Consider the following 22,090-nt stretch of genomic DNA (forward strand, 5'->3'; position numbering starts at 1 on the left):
AGCTTTGCTTTTCCAGGAGTAGAGCTGAGATAAAAGCGGGGTCTGATGGGTTTTGCCAGATGTGTCCTTATTGTTTATTTTTTTCCTTCCCTATTCTTCAATAGCTTGCCAGCTGATCAAACTTGGCATAGTGCCTTTAAGAACAAATGCTAAAAATTGCCTCCTTTTTAATTTTGAGTATGACTTTGATTAATTGTAAGAGGTGCCTGTTTAATTTGGATTCTGTTTTTCTAATATAAGGTTCCCTTTTCATTGACTTACCTGGACTTCTGTTTGTTAAACTCTGAGCAAGTCTGGTTTGCTTAAGACTAAAATGGAGCACTCTGTGAGAAATAAAGCTACAAACCAAACCTATTTACAGGATCAAGACATTAAGTCATTAGAAGAGCCTTCATTAAGAGTGGATAATAATGTCAGCTCTGTACATAGCGGTGGTCCAGTGGGTCCCTTGTTCACAACTAAGGCTTAGAGATGCCACTGCTAGTAAGGAACTGGGCAGACCTCTTTGGTTTTGGAAATGTAGTACTCAGAGGAAAATTTGCATATCTGGCTTTTCCTGTATGAGGAGGAAAGAGAGAAGTTTTCTTCTTAATATTTCGACATACTTCTAAAAACCTGGTTTCGCTGTCAGTGTTGGGGAAGATTTCACATGGCACTCCAGTTCCTTATTTTTTTAGAGCTTACTATAGAGAAATATTAGTTCCCATTTTACCTGCAATTTCTGGTGGACCCTAATTTCCCGATGGTAAATAGTTCTGTTAGAACCATTTCCAATTTATATTGTTTCGTGTTATTTCTTAGCAGGGTGGCAAAATCTTCTAAGATGCAAAAATGAAGTTCCTTTCTTTTCACTTTATGTATACGCACATCTGTTCTGTAATTAGGTCTGTAATCAGTCTTCCCATGAACATATTAATGAAGCAATAGAGACGAAAATAAGGAAGATTTCATCTCTCAAACCAAAACCAAGGACTTAACATGTCTTACCGTTACAATGAAGCCTTTGAAAATCCAGACTACCACTTCTCAGAGACACTGGAAATTGATAGAAGGTCAGTTTATTTAATTTTGCTGTTGTGACTGTGCCATAAGAAATTAAATTCTCTGTTTATGTGCAGGAGATTTTTTTCTCCAGAGTTTTAATTTGTGGAATTCTTTTAATCCCTCCTTTGTGCTTGCATTCTCAGACACAAATTCTTAAAGCTGTTATCAGGAAGGCAACATTCAAGACAAATGGCATGTTTGCTTTTTACATGTTAGATTAATTTATCAGTTAAACGTATTTTAGGATTTATGGCATAATGTCACAGATTTTTTTTAGTTCCAGTAATTTTCACAGTGTGCTATAACCTTTTATGTCCTTGTTTTCCAAGCAATTATTCCTGTTTAGGTAGGGTCCAATGTGGAGAAAAGTTTTACTCTTTCTAGTTCAGTTATGACCAAATCAGAATTCTGATGTTGCAGTTCTAAATGCAAAATACCTCTCAGTATCAGAGTTTGTTTTATAATGTACTCAAATTTGATGATAATAGGTAACAATTTATTAAGAATATCTACTGACAGTTTTTGTGGCACTCAGGTTTTCCTTTTTGTTACTTACACAGGAGTTCTCAAAAGAATTTTTTTTCACATCAAACCCCTTATGATTCTTCATGGCATGATTTCTACGGAGAACACGGTGGAAGAGGACAGAATTACCCTCTGGCCATACCCATGGCCTCCATGAGACATGACTTTGAATACAGCGAAGATTTACCACGAGTTGATGTCCTAAGCAGAAGTCCATATGGAAATTCCACGTGTATGTCATTTCTTATATGAACAGCTTACAGAAACACTGGAACAAATAATGGCTTACTCTGTCCTGAGGGAGTCCTGCAGCTCTGGAAATCTCAATGCTGTATATATTTGTATGTGGTAGCAGTGGGTTTTTTTTTTCCTTTTTTCCTAGAAGTAGTTCAGATATTATATCAACAGATTCATGGACTGTCTGTTGTATTACCAGATCAGTGAATACTGACTTGTATGACCTGCATAAGTCATTAAGTACTAGGATGTACATTGGAGCGAGATATAGGAGTTTTTTTAATGGGATATATTGCTGTGTTGCCAATAGAGCTGTATTTGGTCAACAGGGCTGATAATCTGTGTCTGTAAATAATCCATAGTAGTATACAACTTTCTGTATAATTCTGATTCCCTTCAACAGATAATCTTTCCTTTGAGCCTGAGCCAGAACTGGCATACACCCCACCTTCTGCCTTCCACCGGCTGAATCGCCCCTATACCCACAGAATTTCCAATGTATCAGAAGGTAAGACATAATGATTGCCGTGCATCAGAATATTGCATGTCAGTCTCACTCTCTGTAGAACGTTAAATATGTAAAAGCCTTCTGGTTCAAGTATGAAGATCTTCACGTAATAAAAGGAATCATAAAACATAAATTCTCTGTTACTGTCCTACATCATTGCAGCTGAATGGTTCAGTATCTTTCTGCTGGTGATGATCTTTGTTTCTTGAGCAATGAAAGATATAATGCCTACCCACTTTAATCCAAACTCCCTGTAAGTGGGTCAACATAAAACAAACTTACACAGTTATCTGAAGAGACTCATTGTAAGAGGAAATAAGGGGAGGATAGGATGCATTTTTGAAACTCTTCAGTGAATTTTTCACTATATTGTCTCCGTGTAAATTCTAGACTATAACAGTAATTAGAGATTTATGTTCATTAAAATACAGGGCTTCTGGAATGGTATAATCTGGGTTCTGGTTTAGGCTAGCATAGTAGTTTATTGTTCATGTTCTGGGTAGGAACTGTTCTTCCTATATAGTGTAGTTTTTCTGTTACACTCAGTTTGGTTCCTGCCTGCTGCTCTGGAATGTAATTCAGAGTTCTCTTCTGGAATTGTTACCTAGATGCATTGAAAGAACCATCTCTCTGCCCCCAAAGTGAGGGATTCTTAGGTTGTTTGGTTTTTCTTTTTCTCATTTTTAAGAACATGGTTTTAAAGTTAAGATCTGATTTGGCAAAATCCTGTATTTGTATTAAAAAGCAATGATTTTATTGGTACTTGGAAATGCCTCGTTCCATGAGTCACCGTGGAAATAGAATGCTTCCAAACATTAACTACCATGCGTGGCTTTTCATACCTGATAGCAAGGAGAAGAGTATATTTCCAACACAATCAACTGGAGGATAAATATCTAGGTGCTGAAAGTTCAGGAAGTACTTCCACAAGGAGGCATGTATGCTTTTCTTTTTCTTATTCCTTTTAATTGTTACAAAGAGAGCTGGCTCAAACTGGAAATTACATTATCATGAGGGGACCATTAGATCTAAATAGTAAATAGGCTGACGAAGCCTGCGCCATGTGCATTAACTAACAGGCACATCAGCCAGTTGGGGCCTGGGTCGATGTTAAAAGGGAGCTGTAACATTGCACAGACTGGCCATTAGCTTACTGGGAAGGCGAGGCAAGGAAAGCTGTGGTTAAACTCATCTCCTTCATAGCTTGAAGGCAGCTGCATTTAAGGAATATAGTCACTCATGTTTGAGTAATTGGATGAGAGAAGGTTAAGAGAACAATTGCGTTTTGGCCCCAGGCAAATGGGAGTCTGGTACGTATTACACATTACAACTTATTCATCACGATTGCGTGTGATTCTAAAACAATCCCTCTGATGTCAGTGGAAGGATTTTTAAAGAAAAGACCTGTCTTCTAGGAAGAAAGTCTTGAACAATCAATGTGCGTATTCATGAATGGCTTAAATGACAAAGTTTTCCATGACAGCTGAAGACTGGGCTCAGTAGCTCTTCTACAGCATGTATCTGAAAAATTGCATATGGTCATCAAGCATGACCAGGAAAGGAGTGGGTGAGGGAGTCTATGTTTTCATGTAGGTAGTGAGATTGAAGGGTATACTTTTAAGTTGTTTCTGTGAAAGTGAAATTTGAATTTCTTAAGTGAATTTGTCAGGAGTATCTGGGCTTACTAAACAGTGCATGTTATTTAGATAGCTTTATTCGGAGACGCAACAGAAGACCACCTGATGAGATCTTCGTGACTTCTTCCAGCCTGTTTGAAACAGATCTAGCGTCCAAAGAAGGTAGGAGTTTAGATAAGTGGTTTTATATTAAATAGCATCTTGCACAAGCATGTGTGGTTGATACTATTCTCAGTTTATCACCAGAATTGCAAGTATGGTCTTCCTGTGGTTATGGGAACAACAACTTGGTTTTGTGTTAATGCCAGTGATTAATCTTTTATACTCTACTGGCACACTAAAATCCCATGATAAATGAAGGACAGCGCAGTGTGAATATGTGTTAAATTGTAGAAAGAAAAGCTAAACTCTTTATTAGAATTTGTTTGACCAGCTAATGGATTGTTTTCAGCCACTGTGTCTGGAATTAGAGTCAAATTCCAACTGTGTAAAACCAGCCTGATTGTCAAGTAATACAGTTCTGTCTATTTCATAGGTAGTGCTAAGTTTGGGCACTAACATCAACTACAATTATACAACAAATAAAACAAAAGTTTAGTTTTCAAGTCAGTATGTAGTGCCATAGAAATTTAACTTTTAAACAGTGATCAATCAATAGACCAGAATCTTGGAGTTTGTCAGTATTTTGTTTTCCTTTATATTGCGGCTCTTAGTATTAACATTAATACAGATGTAATTAAGTAGTGCAATACTGAATGTTAAAAAATAAGTACAACTTGTCTGGTGCTTGTTTAGAGTACTGATGGAGCTGAGGGTGTTCTGGGGAGTATTATTGTCTCATAACTTGCCACACGTTGGTAGCAGTGCAGATGGGGAATGTTACTATATACGTTTCAGATCTGGTATAAATTATTGTTATCTCAAAATTTGAATTTTTCATGGGTTTTATGCAGAGGAAAACTTAGTTGGAGATCTTGCAAGTATGTCCACCAGTGAAAGGATTAAAGCAATCCAGAAGATGCCAGAGACCATGAAAAAAAAGAGAGAGATCAGGTAATAAAAGTTTATCTGTTTAGTTTTACAAACACTATGCTTTCAACATCTAGCTTTCAAGTATGGGTGTTTGCCATCTGCTCAGCTTTGATTTGTCACTTTGAAAGAACTGAAAGTACTTTTTAATGCACTTCTTAAAAGTTAACATCTTGCAAGGGAAAATAATTGAAAGGTGGTTCATTGTCCTTTCCCTGAACGAGAAGAATCTCTCATGGTAATATAACAGAATATCAAGGCCTTGAGATTTTATTATGAATCATAACTTGAGACTTCTTTTCAAAGTAACCTTGAATGTTGACCATTGAAAATGGAGAAGAGACCACATGGTCTCAACCATCCTTTTGTCTCCTCACAGAATATATTTAAATTTTGTTCCCAGAATGGGTTAGTGGAGGGGTTAGGACATGGTGTCATAGCTATGGTATCAGCTGATAGAAAGAGAACCAGCAGAACATCTCTGTGTTATTTACTCTGTTTATGTGCACATGTGAAACTGTATTAACAGCAGCTTCTTTGGCTTCTTGTTTTAATTACAACCTAAACTATAATGCTTGTCACCCCTGTCCTGCTCTTCCACAGGAATAAAGTTCTTAAAGAAATAACAAAAAAATCAAGGCACCACAGTACTCAACTTTCCTGCTGTACTCAGTGTCTGCAGGGAACAGTAGTGGTAAGTGTCAGGAACTTCTGTCAGTCGCAATAGAGAAAACCACTTTAGCTGCAATGTTATCACTGTCTCCAGAGGTATCTGGTATCTTGCTTTATGTTACTTACCAAAGAACCAATTAATCGCTGCAGCGTTCATTAATAATGACTTGCATTATGATAGCACTTAGGAACATCAGTTAAACATCTTATGGTGTATGTAGTGAAGGAAATCTGTTCTTATCGTAAAAAGGCCTTGCATTTTTTTACAGTTCCATTTTGATGTGAATTTCAGTCCTATTTAAGACGGTTTGCTGAGATTCATTTCTCTTCTCTTTTGCACTTCAGTCATTTCGGCGATTTGGAGATAGCTTGTCAGGATATTTTCACGTACTGCAGTTCTGGCACAAGACTCTGAAGATCATTGGTGCCAAGTTTGGAACAAGTGTTCTTTCTTATTTTATTTTCTTGAAGTGGCTGCTAACTTTCAACATCTTCTCATTCCTCATAAACTTCAGTTTCATCACAATCCCTCAGTTTGTTGCAGCAGAACCAAATAACCTTTCATTCACGGGTCTGGAGCTGTTCACCGGAGCTGTAAGTATGTAACAACAGATTTGTGTTACTATTGTGTGCAGCAGATCTACTTTAAAACCTCACAATAGGGTAAAAAGGGTAGTATTTCTTATTAAGAAGTGGAGTTAGAATTTTATGTGACTAGAAACAATATTTAGTACATATTTGAAAAAGAAGCTGCAACAAACATTGACTCGGAGTGAGAAGAATGGAACTCGTTCTGATGCGTTTGTATCTGCAATAATTGCTGTGTTCAGCTATATTTCAAGACTTTCATCACTCTTTCAGAAAGCAGTGGAAGAGACACAAAGGAAGCCAGGCCTTCCAGAGATAGCCACAGTAGTCTTCAGCAGAACGTTTTTCCTGTGCTATTTTTCCTCTGTGCAGATTTCCATATGTGATCCTGTGAATTTTGCTTATTTCCAAAGTTTTGTTCTTCCAAGGAGCACACAGATCTTTCTGTGGCAACCCAGTGAATTCAGTGGGGCCTGGAAACAGGAGGATCTTTTGATTCTGCAGAGATCTTTACATTTAGGGAGTAAAATCCCAGGCTGTTTTTAAAGGAAGATTTTGCACTGCTTTAGCTCTACTAGTATTCATCAACTAAGTGATCTGAGAAGACTACTTACTACTCTTTTTTTTTTTTTTCTCTTTGCTGTAAAAAAAAGTGTCAATTTTATTGTTGTTAAAGGATTTCTCTAGTTAATAAATAAGACTTGGCTCTTACTAATGCTTAGTTGAGAAGAGGTATTTTTAAAGAGGAAAGGAGTCAGTCAGGCTTTTCCTTCTAAAATTGCTTTTAAAGTGCTTTGTTTTGTTGTAGTGCTGTTTGATTTTGCAAAGTACTGTCACCATTGCAGGAGTACAGCTATACTCTAGCGCTGAATGTCACGTGTTTCCTTCCTGGTTCCCTTCATAGTTGATACAGTTTGTCAGTACAGAACCTTGCTCCTAAAAAAGAAGCAATTATGCCTTTCCCTATCCAGGAATTTTCAGTAAAAAACAAATTCTGCAAAGGTGTTGAATGCTCATTACCATCGCACATTAATCTTAAGAAGGATAAAAGCAATTTTTATAGCTCTAGAAGCTCTCAAAACTATGGAAGATTTTAGCTGATAGAAGGAAAATAAAGGGTCTGATCCTTAGAAATGTAATCACACCTGTGATTTTGTAGTAGGGAATAGGACAGCTCCCACTTCCATTAATTGGGCTTCAGGTGATGATACTTCCCACCATATGCAGGTGATAGCAAATCTTCTGAATGATGTCCATATCTTTTCAGGGTTATTTTCAACAAACAGTACTCTACTATGGCTTTTACACCAATGCTACAATCAGTAAAATAGAGAATGGTCCATCTTATAACATGCAGCTGGCCTATATTTTCACTGTTGGAATATATTTTGTCATCTGTTTTCTCATCTTGTTGTTCAGGTGAGATAGCTATATATTATTATTTCACTTATATTAAGGGGGGGGGGGGGGGGGGGGGGGAGGAAACAACAAAAGAAACCGACAACAACAAATCTACCCTGTCAGTGATTGGCAGTAATAATTACCTGAGTATGTTTCTGTAAGTCCCTATTTCCAGGTGTAGAGATTAGGTACAAGTTTCTGCTCAAAAGATAGTATCCAGAAACCAAACCTTTATTAGACAAATGAAGAATAACTGCAGAATATTAAGAGAAGTGCAGAGAATCCCAGTTCAAACCAATGAATATCGTGATCCTCCTTTTGTAAGCTGTGCTCCTAATATTTTCTGTTATTGATGTGGCCTTCCAGAGGTAAAGACTGTCAGCAACAACTAGGAGAAGGAAATGTGAGAGCTGTTTCTTACATTAAAGTTTATTTTCTATGTTGTCTTATGTGACATGCTCTGGCATAGGTCCAGTAGCCTTGGGATAGGATAGAAAAATTGACAAATCTCCCTTCTTGCCCTGCTGTACAGACTTGATGTATTTCCCCGTTATGCATCTCACAAATTTAATTTTCATTGCAGCATGGCAAAATCCTTCTGCAGGAACTTTATTAACCCTCAGACATACTCTGGAAATGCTAGCAAACTTCTCTGCGCTTGGGACTTCAATATAACTAATGAAAAAGCCGTGAAGCTGAAACAAAAGAATCTCAGCACACAAATAAAGGTACAAAACACAGGAGGTACAATAAGGTAGAAAGGTACAAAACTAGCAAGCATGAGTCACTTTGCCAGGGAACTTGTGCATACAAATTTGTGTATGCACATACAAGTCTCTGGCAGAGTGGCTCAAGCATGCTAGTCCTGTTCCTAAGTCTTCTTGACTGTTAAGTTTCATTTGGTTTTAACTCCTGGAGTTGGCTTAGCTACCTGTTTTTCTTTTCTCTTTAAGCTATATATAAATATTTGTATGCCTCTCTTCTACTGAATGAATCTCTGTGACTATTAAATATTTGCCAAACTGAATATTTATTCTTTTTTTCCTTCCTGCTATTTAACCATATTGTAAACAAAAGACGGGCTTGTAATATTATCTGTGAAATACAATGTAATTGTCAAGGGAAAATACTTTTAGGATAGGAACGCAAAGCTGTCTCAGGCTATTACTCTGCCTGTCTTCTAGAGAAATAATCTTTCATTTAGTCTCTCAGGTAGTTACTTGAAACAAGGTTTGCTTTGTGCTGTTTACTAAGGGGTTCTTCATTAGGAATTGTTTCCTTGCAGGAAGATCTCTCTGAAGTAAACCGAGAAGTTCTAAATTTTTCTGTAACAGAGACAGTTGTTCGTATTGTTATTCATCTTGTTGCTTGGGTTGCTTCCCTGGGAACAGCAGTAGCTGCTTGTGCTGGTGTTTACTTCCTCTCCATTAACAACCTAGAGGTAAGGACAGATTTTGCAGTCTGGTTTTGGAGATGCATTTTTCCACATGGGTATCTTACGCTGAGTGCAAGCAGTGGTCTGTTCACTACTAGGACCTTAGGGAAGCATAGCTGTTGTTTCTGCCAAGGCAGACACAAATTCTGCCATACCTAAAATGCTGGTTTCCAAAGACTTGCACCACTGGGGACTATTGCAAGAGCATAGAAACTGAGGGGTCTGAGCAAATCTCCCCCCTCACCCCAGCAGCTGCTTGCCTGGCCTCGAGGCTAGCTTAGGGATAGTGCAGCTGGTGACCTTGAAAGAAACAGCAAGCAGCAGCCTCAGCAAGGCCTGCCTGTCTTTTGCCTGGGAGCTGCATTTAAGCTGGGGCTCCCCCCCATCCTCCCATGAAATGCAGGGGAAGGGGAGAGGGTCGCTGTGCTGCTGGGCATGAATCCATAAAACATGATTGTTTCTAACCTGAGAACGTACAGGGAGGTGTGCCAGGTGTCTTCCTTGTGGACACAACTTGTAGCAGCATTTTTATTAACGTGCTCTGTTTGGTTGTTTTGTTTTTCCTCTCTAAGCTGTTTGTGAAAGAGCATGAAAATGACCTAGAGAGCCAAGCTGCCATGTTGGTGCTACCTGTTGTTGCATCTCTCCTCAACACATTCATCCCATTCTTCTACTCCTGGCTTGGACACCTGGAAAGATTTCAGACTCCCGGGCACCACATATATGTCACTATTACCAGGTATTTGTTGCTACCACCTCTTAGTGCTTTTTGCCTGAAGTTGTCTGATTTTTCTTTTTGGCAGCAAGCTGTATCTAGGTGGTGTGGTGGACAGTAGGGAGCTATGGAGGAGAAGTCATCTTCTCCAAAGGCTTCTGTATGCTCTTCCCTCCATGTTTTGTTTGGCTTCTGTGAGCCTTCTGGAGCGTTACATGGCTGCATGAGGATGGGATTTCCCTCTCAATTAGGCACACTGTGACACTGGGCTTGGTTTTATTTGTAGCTTGCCTAAATGTCCCCTGGGCTGTTGGACGCCCAGAGAAAGGAAGGGGAGAGAGGATTGAGGAGGTCTTACTTAAATACAGATGTCTGGAATTAACACCGCATAACCCTTAGTGTGCCACAGACTTTCCTCCCCCATGGAGCCCCCACGCCCCACCAACAGCCTGTTTAGCAGAGGGGAGTGCCAAGGTTGCCATGCCCAGCTCCCCTTCTGCCAGGACAATGGAATAATGGCACACCCGAGCTCAGAGGAGAGCTCCTGTTAGTCCTGGCGCTCTGTGGTGCTATTGTTTTTATAAGAGGAGGTAATAAAGTGTAACCAATGGTCATCCTGCCATCATTCCCTCCAGTGAGCTTATGGACCAGCTGTCAGTGCAGTTACTGTTACTTTTTCTTTTTAGAAATATTGTCCTGAAAATATCAATTGTTGGAATACTGTGCTACTACTGGCTTAATATTGTGGCTGTGTCAGAGTCACAGGTAAGGTTTCAGAAATAAAAATTTTTGGCTTACAATGGCAGGTTGGGAACCACTCTGATAATAGGCTTGCTCCAGCAAAGAGAAGTACATGTAGTGTCTTGGAAAGCTGAATTTGCCACCCCAACATTTTTTATTAGCATCTTTAGAGAAATAAACGGTAGGAAAAAATTAATCCCCCAACTCAGGACTCAGCTGGTTTGCAGCATTCTTCACTGGGAGGTCGAGTGTGATTAGCCAGGCTGTTAGCAAGTTTTTGATCTGTAGTGCAAGTTTCAGATGCCCAAACATTTGGCAACAATGTTAGAATGGCATGATTTTTGACTTCTAGATATGCATTTTTATTTTTTTTCTTCTACTTTTTAAAGTGCTGGGAAACTCTGGTTGGCCAAGATATCTATCGTCTTGTTCTAGTTGACTTCATATTTTGTTTGCTTGGCTCTTTCTTTGGAGAGTTTTTACGAAGGTGAGTACTACTTTTCTAATCTTGTTTTTATTCTTTAACTGAAGACATGGCGTTTTTTTCCAGTGTGAGAAAAGAAGTCCAACAGAAGCATGGCTGTGCCACCATTGAAGCTTTCTTAGTTGTCTCTAGCAGACATAGTCTCAGGGGTCATGCCTTGTGCATATTGCAGCTCCTTCTTAGGAGGAGGTCAGAGTGTGTACCGTTCGACTCTCCCAGTGTGTCCTTTTTTCCTTTGGGGATGGAAACACAGGCAGGGAGGAAGGCAGATTGTACTCCCATGGATCCCCTGAATGGGGTGAGAAAGGACCAAGTGTCTCAAGCAGAAAACCTTGTTTTTCTGCATATGCACAGGCACACTGCTGTCTTTCCTTGGTATGTCCCCCTATAATTTTTTTCCTTTTAGTTATGTCACTCAACAGAGCACACACAAGTTTAAAATCTTATTTTAATCAGTCTTACAAAGGATGTACTATAACTCTCAAGTGTGGAGTTCTACAGCATGGTGAGAAAGTATTTTTAACTGAACATGAATACAGCTAAGTATGTAAGCAAAAAGTCATTTACTTCTCACATCTACTGTATGTACCTTCCCATTGCCAAACATTATTTATGACTTTGGGTATTTAAGTGCTTGCCAGCTCTACAGAACATTTAGTGTTCCTGGCCGTATTTGCATAGCAGATCTATTGTTTGCCCTTTGCTCGTGATGTGAACAAGACTGGTTTACAAGGTAGGACTTTGTTAACCTTACGTTAAATTAACACAAAACAACGTTGAGAAGCCCTTGAAGACTTTCTGTGCACAGCCCTTGCCAATGTACTTTAATCCTCCTCCTGTTGTCACTCTGATCAGATAGGAAACCACCTCCCACCAAAAGGTCACATTACCAAAACTGCAGTGTCAGCTGTGATGAATGTCTTCCACTAAACTGCGCAAAAGCACCAAACTTACAGCTGTGAAAGATTAGAAATACAATTGCTCATATTTATTTTTATGTGTTCAGAATAACACCCTGAAAGCCCAGCCCTGAAACGTTGTTGATGATGCAGCTAAGGGGGTACCAAGACCGGTATTCAAGGCAAGATGGGATAGTTACCAAAATCTTTATTGTTCTTGCTACAACAAGCAGAAACTGAATCTCCCTAACTCAGGAAAAATGAAGTGGTAAAAAGGGATTGTTGGTCCTCAATAGGAATCCTCCAAGTACTTGCTTACCTGTGTATGTCTCAGCTACTTGCAACCTCAGTTAGTTTGAAGTGAGATATACTTCAGGACAGATTAAGAATATCAGTCTACAGGATTCAGGTTTTTGATTGAGGCTGAAAATTCTCAGGACTCGGGAACTGAAAAGCTGTTACAGTTTTGTACTGAGGCAACTTGCAATTTCAACTGTTTAAGTATAAGCATACTTTTATGATATAGTTACCATCTTTTTTTTTTTTTCTTTTTTTGAGTTGCATGAAAAATATCCTAGGTCTTATTCAGCCCTGCTGTGCGTTATGGGAATCTGCTTTTGCCAAATTCTGTTCCATTAATCAACAAGCTGTGGCTGCTTTGCATGACGTGGTTAATGCAGCCCCTGAATAATTTGTCATTGATGCTTGTATTCAGGAGGTCATTTGTAGAGATTTCTACAAAGAGTTTTATTAATTAGCAAATTCTATTATGCAGTGGTTTTTCTTTACCCCCAGAATTATTGGAACTACAGTCTGTGTGAGCCTGGGACTGCCAGAATTTGATATTGGACGAAATGTTTTAGATTTGATCTACGCACAGACTTTGACCTGGTAAGTGTTACGTTTACGGCCAAAACTTCCTTTGTACTTAGAAATAACATGGAACATTCTTATTGGGACATTTCTCGGTGCTTCCCATCATGGGGAAAAGAACAGGATAAATGCCTGAGAGATATGACATATTAAGTACCTTTGCAAGGACTGTGACTTGCCAGGTCTCTTTGTAATTATGCAGGTAATAACGATAACTTTAGTCAGTAGTTTACCCTGTGGAACAGGTAACATCCTAGAGTTTTGTTTACTTCCCCACTGGAATGGTGTTCCTGTTGAAATAGTCTCATTATTAAACCCTGGAAAATGTGCCTTATTTCTAAGTATGAGTGTGTTACTCCATTTATAAGAGAGTTTTGCAGATGTGTACATAGATAAGTATGTTTGAAGTTGCATATTTTTGAAGGTTGACTTACTGTTACAGGATCAATGTTAATATAATTACCTTTCCAAATAGCCAAACGTTAACTTTATATGAAGTTAGTGTGATGCTTTTTGCTTTCAGTGCATTGAGAACTGTGTGGTCAATAGTGAAGATTTAACTTCATAAATCCTTTCTTGTAGGATTGGTATCCTCTTCTCGCCTCTGCTGCCTGGAATCCAGATTATATCATTTTCTATAATATTTTATGTGAAAAAGGTAACAAGCTGTACATGTATTCATCATAAACTTACACTGTTTGAAATCTGGGCAGAATTTATTGCATTACAGAGCTGGTTTTGTCTGCAAGGCTTTGGGGTTTTGTGTGCAGGGGAGCAGTTTGGTTGATTTGGGTTTGGGGGCGAGGTTGCTTTAAAGGAACATAATTTAGATGCATGCCCTTGAATTACAAACCTGTGAAACTTGAGAGGAAGGGGAGAGTGTGGAAGGGTTATAGAAGTTAAGAGCACAGTTAGAGAGGGGAGAGAGTGAAGTAGTAAAATTAAAGGCTGGGGAATTGACGGTGTTCAAGTGCATATGTCAATATAGACATTCAGACTGGGGCTGTGGCTTTGGCTTCTTGCGTACTGCCCAGCAACTCCTCCCCCGCCAAGTTATCTAGGTGTAAGCAGGGTGATTCAGCTAAAGATCATGGTGGAAATTTCCTCTTTTCAGAATTCTTTGTCTCATTAGTATGACTAGGTGACAGATTGTTGCGTCATTGAACAGTTGGTAGTGTTGAATGTAGAACAGCAAATCTACAGCTAGAAAGATTGATTCAAACTTCCCTAACTGTGGGTTTGCGAATGTTACAAAAGCAAACTCTACCCAACAGCGTCCTGAAGAACCCATCAGAACTTCGTTTTGCCTCTTACTATTTAAAGATTATATTTGTGAAGTTTTCTAAAACTACAGTATGGCTATCAAATTAATATAAAAGTTTGTGGAAACTTTTGATAGATGCTATTTCAGCATTTGCTGCCAGCAGTTTCAGTGGGATTGACTTAAATGGAGTTGAAGTGGCAGGTAATGCCGTTCCAAGAGTCAGTGTACCTTCATCTCTTGAAAGGTCAGTCTGATAATGAATTGCCAACCCCCTCGCAAAGTCTGGAGAACTGCTCAAATGACAACATCCTTCATGTTCCTGCTGTTTTTCCCTTCCTTCCTTGGGGTCTTGTCTGTCATTGGAGTCACTGTCTGGAGGTATGGAAGAGCACTGGTGTTCAAGCCTACTATGTTATGCTGTGTGACCTGATACCAGGCAGAGGAATATGCATTTTCCTATAGACAAAGCTATATTAATTGCTGATGGAAGGTTTCAGATGTTCATGAGATGTTCTGTATTCTGAAAACAAGACATGCTCAGTGAATTTGCAAGAATGTGATTAACGCAGTAACTTGTCTCATAAGAAAGTGGGAAGAGAAACGAAGTTGCATTGAAGTTTTGGGTTCCTATTTAAATGTCACAGCAAATTTGGCTTTTCCTCCTCCTTAAAAGTTTCTGTGACGTAGTCCTAGTTCCTGGGCTTATTTATGTTATAGGCCATATTGGGTCTGCAGTGGAGAAACACCTGGAAAAACTCAATTGAGGTCAACTTCTGGATTATTTACAAACTTCAAAGGCTCTTTTTGCAGGGAGTGCTGACCTCTGCAATAATTTGGCTCAGTTGTTACCAGTATTTTAAAGATGCTTTGTTTATATGCGTGTTACTCTCATCACAATAAGGAGGGCAGCATGGATACCCCTGTTCTTTTTCTTGGTAATTCTCAGCCACGTGATTTCAATATTTAGTAAGGCAGGTGGCTACACATGGAGCCAGGTGGGATGAAATATTTCAGAGCAAACATTTCCAGATGGCAAATGAGAATTTCAGCTTGTCTGGAGTGGTTCCATTTCAAAGTGAACAAGACTTTCCTATTTCAGTCTACCTGAAAATCTTAATTCTTGCTATGGGCTGCCTTACTTCACCATGCCTTGTTGTTTCTGAAAATCTGTAGTGACTCATATTCTCAAAGGCAAGGTGAAATGATGGTTCCCTTAAGCACCTGTGGTGAAACCATGAAAATCCAGACTTAAAATTTGCTGTAGCTTGTGCTACAGTGATTGACTTGTTATATTTAGGTCAAGATTGTGTTTACAGGGCTTGGTACCGGTCCATTGCAGCGGGGCCTCTTATCTCGCACCGTGTAGCCTGGGGTGGGCGTTTTAATGGCTGGAGAGTGACAGAGGTTAGAAATCAAACATAGATCATGGAAGTTCCCTGAGGGTCCAAAGAGAGCAGAGGGCTATAGCAAACTAAGGAGCATCTTGATGTACCAAATCACAATATTAACTAAATCACTGGTTAATACATGAGGCTTTAGGTAGCTGTTTTCTCACACTTTCAGGTTAAAACCTTCAGAAGAATGCGGTCCTTTCAGAGGTTTGTCTTCTATGTACGCTGCAGTCTCTGAGTGGATAAAAATACTGGAAGGTTACACTGCCTCAAAATGGGTAGTGTGGATCTATCATAACTTAATTACAAGTGAACTCTTCTTCTTCATCCTCTCTGTTCTTGTCCTGTAAGTACCTGCTAATGAAAAGCACTGGGGAAAAAAAAGCCTGAAGTGGAAAAGCCTGGCTATGACACAGCCATTCCTCATTAAAAAAAAAAAAAAAAACAACAAACCAAAATCAAAAAAACCCAAAGTGCATTTTAAAGCATCAGAAATAGTTAATATATTGGAAATTCATGTATTTGAAGTATATAAATAAATTATAAAACCTATTCCTTTTATGTTAGGATGCCAAAGCTCTTAACAAACCAGCTTCATGCTAATCCTAGGATGTGCTGCTTTTAATTGAATATTTCTAGTTTACTGCTGCCTAGGCTCCAGACCTTACTACCACTGGCACACTTAGCTTTAGGAACATCAGTGGAAGGGAACATGCTGCATACAGTTGGCAGGATAAGTTTTCCCCCCAGAGGTGAATAAATCCACAGGGAAAGAGCAAGCTTTCACAAGTGCAGGGAATACAGGCCAGATCTACACTAGGACCCTGAGCGACATAAAAAGCAGAAGTTTGGGAGGTGGTTGCTTTGTCTTTTCTAACCGTTTCTCATCAGTGGAGTCATTAGAGGAGATGATACTGTGTAAAGAAAAGCTGAAGTACTGTAGGGACACCGTGGTGGAAGGGCATGGTGGGGCACAAGCAGCATGATAAGCGAGGACACCATACACCATATGGGGAAATGCTAGTTAATAGGTTGCAGTCTGCTTCCAGCTAACCTTGGGTAAATTCACACACTGTCCCTTGGCTGAAGTAAATTATTTTGGCAAAAACAGTATGTGCATGTTAAGCTATGTGCCCACTAGTAAGGTTTGATGTTGTGACTGTACTGCTTGATATTTCTAGCATGGGCCACGCACACCTAAGAGCCCAAACCCATTCTCATGAAACAAGTTCCCACTCATTCTAGTAGGACCAGGAGTGGCCTGGGGGCAATAAGCGTTCAGTGTTGTGATTTAAGGTCCAGGCATGTGTCTAAGCAAATGACGCAAAGTTGGATAAGAGCATTAGGTTCCTATTTGTTACCTAAAATGCACCTTGTATTGTTGACTGACTTCAATTGTACCTCTTATCTTGAATACGAGTCCATTCTAGTTGGTGTCCAGTCACGAGTGGTGTCCCCCAGGGATCGGTGCTGGGGCCCGTTCGCTTTAATATCTTTATCAACGATCTGGATGAGGGGATCAAATGCACCCTCAGTAAGTTCGCAGATGACACTAAACTAGGGGGGCGTGTTGATCTGCTTGAGGGTAGATTGGCTCTGCAGAGGGATCTGGACAGGCTGGACAGATGGGCTGAGGCCAATGGTATGAGGTTCAACAAGGCCAAGTGTCGGGTCCTGCACTTGGGTCACAACAACCCCATGCAGCGCTACAGACTGGGGGCGGAGTGGCTCGAAAGCTGCCTGGCAGAAAAGGACCTGGGGGTGTTGGTGGACAGCCAGCTGAGCATGAGCCAGCAGTGTGCCCAGGCAGCCAAGAAGGCCAACACCATCCTGGCCTGCATCAGGAATAGTGTGGTGAGCCGGACTAGGGAAGTAATCATCCCCCTGTACTCGGCACTGGTGAGGCCTCACCTCGAGTACTGTGTTCAGTTTTGGGCCCCTCACTACAAGAAGGACATTGAGGTGTTGGAGCGTGTCCAGAGAAGGGCTACAAAGCTGGTGAAGGGTCTGGAGGACAAACCTTATGAGGAACGACTGAGGGATCTGGGGTTGTTTAGCCTGGAGAAGAGGAGGCTGAGGGGAGACCTTATCACCCTCTACAACTACCTGAAAGGAGGTTTTAGAGAGATGGGAGCTGACCTCTTCTCCCTGGCGACAAGTGATAGGACAAGAGGAAATGAGTTCAAGTTATGTCAGGGCAGGTTTAGATTGGATATTAGGAAGCATTTTTTCACTGAAAGGGTTATTAAACATTGGAATAAGCTGCCCAGAGAGGTGGTGGATTCACCATCCCTGGAGGTGTTTAAGAAAAGGGTAGATGAGGTGCTTAGGGACATGGTTTAGGAATGGTGGTGTTTTTATCAGGGTAGGTTAATGGTTGGACTTGATGATCTTAAAGGTCCCTTCCAACCTCACTGATTCTATGATTCTATAAATCTTCCAAGAGAATGTCTTAAGCAATTTCATGTGTTTGCTGTTCCTTGTATAATTACATACATACATATATGTATATATATGTGCATGTATAGATAACTTGTATGTATCTTTTAATAGATAAACAATATGACTTTCTGTTTAGGTAGTGACTAGGAGGAAATACTCATGGGTATGAGTGCTTATATGTTGGACTTTTTTTTTTTTTTTTTTTTAGAATCATTACTTATCTTTACTGGCAAATAATAGAAGGAAGAAAGACCATGACCAAAGTCTTACGTAAGCAAATTGTTAATGTAAGTTTGACTTTCAGCTTTATCTCTTTAAAAATTTGGCTTCCTTTTTGATTGTCCCATCCTGCTATTGGGGAGCTGTAATCTGCTTTTCCTATGACAGTTTGAGGGAGGGTGGGAGCCCTCCCCCATGTGAATTGCAGGGAAACTTAACTCACCAATAGAGTTGTTGCAGAGTAATTTTACCTTCAAGCTGTGCTGTCTGTAGGCAGATTATTTCAGAATAAAATGAATTTTAATTATTATTCTGGTCAATGGTTACTCACAGGCCTTGAGCCTCTCAAGGCTCTCAATTAGTCCATTCCAGCTAATGATCAAATGTGTCTTGACCATAGGAAGGAAAAGATAAAATGTTTTTACTTGCAAAACTACGGACGCTGCAAAGGGCAAACCAAAGCCTGTCTGCGCCAAGAGGACAAGACCAGCAGGTCAGTTGGACAGTTCAGATACTGCTGTTTTAATTACATGCTTGGTATGATTTCGTGGTGTTCTTCTAGCCTTGCAAACAGGCTGCCATTTGGGGATCTGTCTGTATTTAAAACTTCACCTAACTTGATTTATTACTAGTTAACTCCAGACATCAAAAAAGTACTGTGGAAATTCCCTAACTATTTGCTCCAGACTGGAATTTAACCTGGGAAGGATATAGAAAAGTCTTTACCCTCACTAGACATTATTTATGATTATGAAACTGCAAGAAACCATTCCTAATCTGGGAGTGCAGTGATGGTCACGAAAGGGTTCGGCCACACTTAAACTTTGCCTGCACTAAGGAGGCAGCTGCCTTCCCTCCTGATGCTGGATTTGTAGATTGGCTCTGCAGAGGGATCTGGACAGGCTGGACAGATGGGCTGAGGCCAATGGTATGAGGTTCAACAAGGCCAAGTGTCGGGTCCTGCACTTGGGTCACAACAACCCCATGCAGCGCTACAGACTGGGGGCGGAGTGGCTCGAAAGCTGCCTGGCAGAAAAGGACCTGGGGGTGTTGGTGGACAACCGGCTGAGCATGAGCCAGCAGTGTGCCCAGGCAGCCAAGAAGGCCAACACCATCCTGGCCTGCATCAGGAATAGTGTGGTGAGCCGGACTAGGGAAGTAATCATCCCCCTGTACTCGGCACTGGTGAGGCCTCACCTCGAGTACTGTGTTCAGTTTTGGGCCCCTCACTACAAGAAGGACATTGAGGTGTTGGAGCGTGTCCAGAGAAGGGCTACAAAGCTGGTGAAGGGTCTGGAGGACAAACCTTATGAGGAACGACTGAGGGATCTGGGGTTGTTTAGCCTGGAGAAGAGGAGGCTGAGGGGAGACCTTATCGCCCTCTACAACTACCTGAAAGGAGGTTTTAGAGAGATGGGAGCTGACCTCTTCTCCCTGGCGACAAGTGATAGGACAAGAGGAAATGGGTTCAAGTTATGTCAGGGCAGGTTTAGATTAGATGTTAGGAAGCATTTTTTCACTGAAAGGGTTATTAAACATTGGAATAAGCTGCCCAGAGAGGTGGTGGATTCACCATCCCTGGAGGTGTTTAAGAAAAGGGTAGATGAGATGCTTAGGGACATGGTTTAGGAGTGGTGGTGTTTTTATCAGGGTAGGTTAATGGTTGGACTTGATGATCTTAAAGGTCCCTTCCAACCTCACTGATTCTATGATTCTATGATTCTATGATTCTATGATTTCCGTAGGGGTTTACGCTTTGTGCCCCCCCGCACAGTCTTTTCAGCTGAAGTAAAACTGAGTGCTTTGACCTAACCCCATTTTAAATCCCATACAACATTAAGATAGACATCTAACGTCTTAAACTTGAATTTATTTTTCGAATCCGTCCTGTCTGCTGAGCCATCAAATTAGTGTTAAGATGTGCACGTATTTTGCTATGCAGTGTTTTTATTTGGATTGAGCGAAAACTCTTTGACCTACATACTGGTGATCATATAAGTAAATATTAATAAATATTGACTGTAAAGAAGGGAGCTTAAAGTGAAGGGGCATTTTCTGTCTGCTGGGGATTTTCAAACACTAAAAAACCCTGTGGCCATGTCCAGGGTGACAGCCGGGACTCCTGAGGGGAGGGTTTGATAGTCTACAAAATGTGGGTATTCTTGTAGTTGTTAAGGTCAGATTTCAAAAGGGGATGCCAGAATAATCACATTGTGCGTCTAGGAGAAGAGTCATCTCCCCAAAAAAGAGGGTAATAGCCTTGGGTGTGAGTAGCACTGACTATAAAGTCATGACTGGAAGCCATAATATATTACTGCTAATGCCAAATATTCTGTCTTTCAGAGAAGCTCTTCTTCATACCACCCATCCTGGCAACCTGCCCAGCAAATGCCAGAATACCCAGGAAGAGCATTTGACCGAAATCAAAATGCATCCTACAGCAAGGTGAGGTGGTCAAAAGAAGGCAGTCTCTGCTAGGTGTCCCTATATAGAACCTGGGGCGTGATATGGACAATGGGCGTATGTTGAACAAAGAGGTCATCCTGTATGTATAGAAATAATTTTAAAGATTGGTTTGAACAGGAACAAAAATGTAATCAGAATGGCTGTTGGAATCGTCATACTCTCAGACTTGCTTAAGATCTGGAGAGTATGGGTTTGTTACAGGTAACTGGTAACTTTTTAAATACAAGATAACAGACACATGAGGGAAATATCGACCTAAATCTACTTGTGAATTTTGTTTTCAGTATCCCTACTCTGCTGGGACCTCGAGGGGGACTGACTTCCCACTAGGTAAGCAACGAATGCTAAACACAGAAAGCAGCTTTTAGCTCAGCTCAGTAAAAATGTTTGATATAGTACAAACACAGCATAGAGCAGCTTGATGTAAGGGACACAGAACTTCAGCATCTTGCATAAAGAGAAAACAAAAAGGCTGGGTTTATGGGGTAAACGTTTTCCACAGGACGTGCTTGTTGTGATGCTGGTGGTGACTTCTGAAGACTGATCACAAGCCTCTGCATACCAGAGAGCTGAATTTCTGTGGGTAAATGAGCCATTTTGTCTTACGGGAGCAGCCACAGGCAAGAATATTACATCACATTAGAGAAACACTTCGCATCTTGGTGTGAATCTCAGAGGAGGTTATTAATGATGTACAGTCCCAAGGACATTGCATGTCTGGCATGAAAATACTATGCAAACTTGTGTGGCAGCGTGAACTATTCCTGGTTTACGCAAACATGTAACTTCATTCCAAATACTTGACAGATGAGACACTTATATAGCATGTTTTTTTTCATGGGGGCGGTTATTATACTGACGGCAGCACAGTTAACGTTATTCCCTTTGTGAAAAACAGAGTGGGAGCCGTCCCAGCCCAGCAGCAGGCCCGGCGCGGCTGAGGCAGTGGCGCTCGCTTTGCGTGCTAGAGAAGCAGTTCAGTGGGAAGACGAAGATGATGACAAATATTTTCAACCGTGAGCAGGCACAATCAACAATGAATGTGAAGTTATTGACTGGTGTGCTGCAGAAAGCAATACTCATTTGCACTAATGACTGAAAGAACCATTCAAACATATTTTTTTTTACCCCTAAATGGAAAAAAAATAAATAGAAGAACAGATCGCAAAATGCATCCTGACTGCACTTTATTACTATGAAAGGAAATATCCTGCGTGTTTGGTCTGGTTTTGAAGCAGTGATACTCTGGTGACAGTCAGCCTTCTCCCAGGACTGGCCATTACCTTGATACAGTAAGGGTCCCTCCGCAGTCGGTCGCTTCTTGTTGACTAAATATAAGGAAACTTGTGCCTAATTGTAAACAAAACCTTTGGTCTAAAAATATTTTTATATAAGTTGTATGGTTCAAACTGCTTTTGTCTGATCTAAACCAAAAGTGAAGTATTAGTGAAACAAAAACAGAAGGAAATTTAAGTGCTGTTGTTTTTAATGGCAGACATTTTAATGGCTGCAAAGTAACT

At 40.4% G+C, this 22,090-nt stretch overlaps 1 protein-coding gene across 1 annotated transcript; it reads left to right on the plus strand.

The window, feature by feature from the left end:
• Window positions 1-888: 888 nt before the first annotated feature.
• Window positions 889-18,236, plus strand: TMC5 (transmembrane channel like 5). The gene is made up of 18 exons (XM_082490845.1): window positions 889-1,076; window positions 1,605-1,801; window positions 2,210-2,314; window positions 4,021-4,113; window positions 4,905-5,004; window positions 5,584-5,674; window positions 5,998-6,246; window positions 7,508-7,659; window positions 8,225-8,369; window positions 8,927-9,082; window positions 9,649-9,815; window positions 10,478-10,556; window positions 10,922-11,019; window positions 12,711-12,806; window positions 13,371-13,446; window positions 14,297-14,430; window positions 15,616-15,789; window positions 18,094-18,236. Exons 1-18 carry the CDS (start codon window positions 979-981, stop codon window positions 18,221-18,223), a joined length of 2,340 nt encoding a protein of 779 aa, XP_082346971.1. The 5' UTR covers window positions 889-978; the 3' UTR covers window positions 18,224-18,236.
• Window positions 18,237-22,090: the final 3,854 nt, after the last annotated feature.

This window comes from Vanellus vanellus, assembly GCF_965231255.1.
Source record: "Vanellus vanellus genome assembly, chromosome: 14".
NCBI classification, from domain to species: Eukaryota; Metazoa; Chordata; class Aves; order Charadriiformes; family Charadriidae; genus Vanellus; species Vanellus vanellus.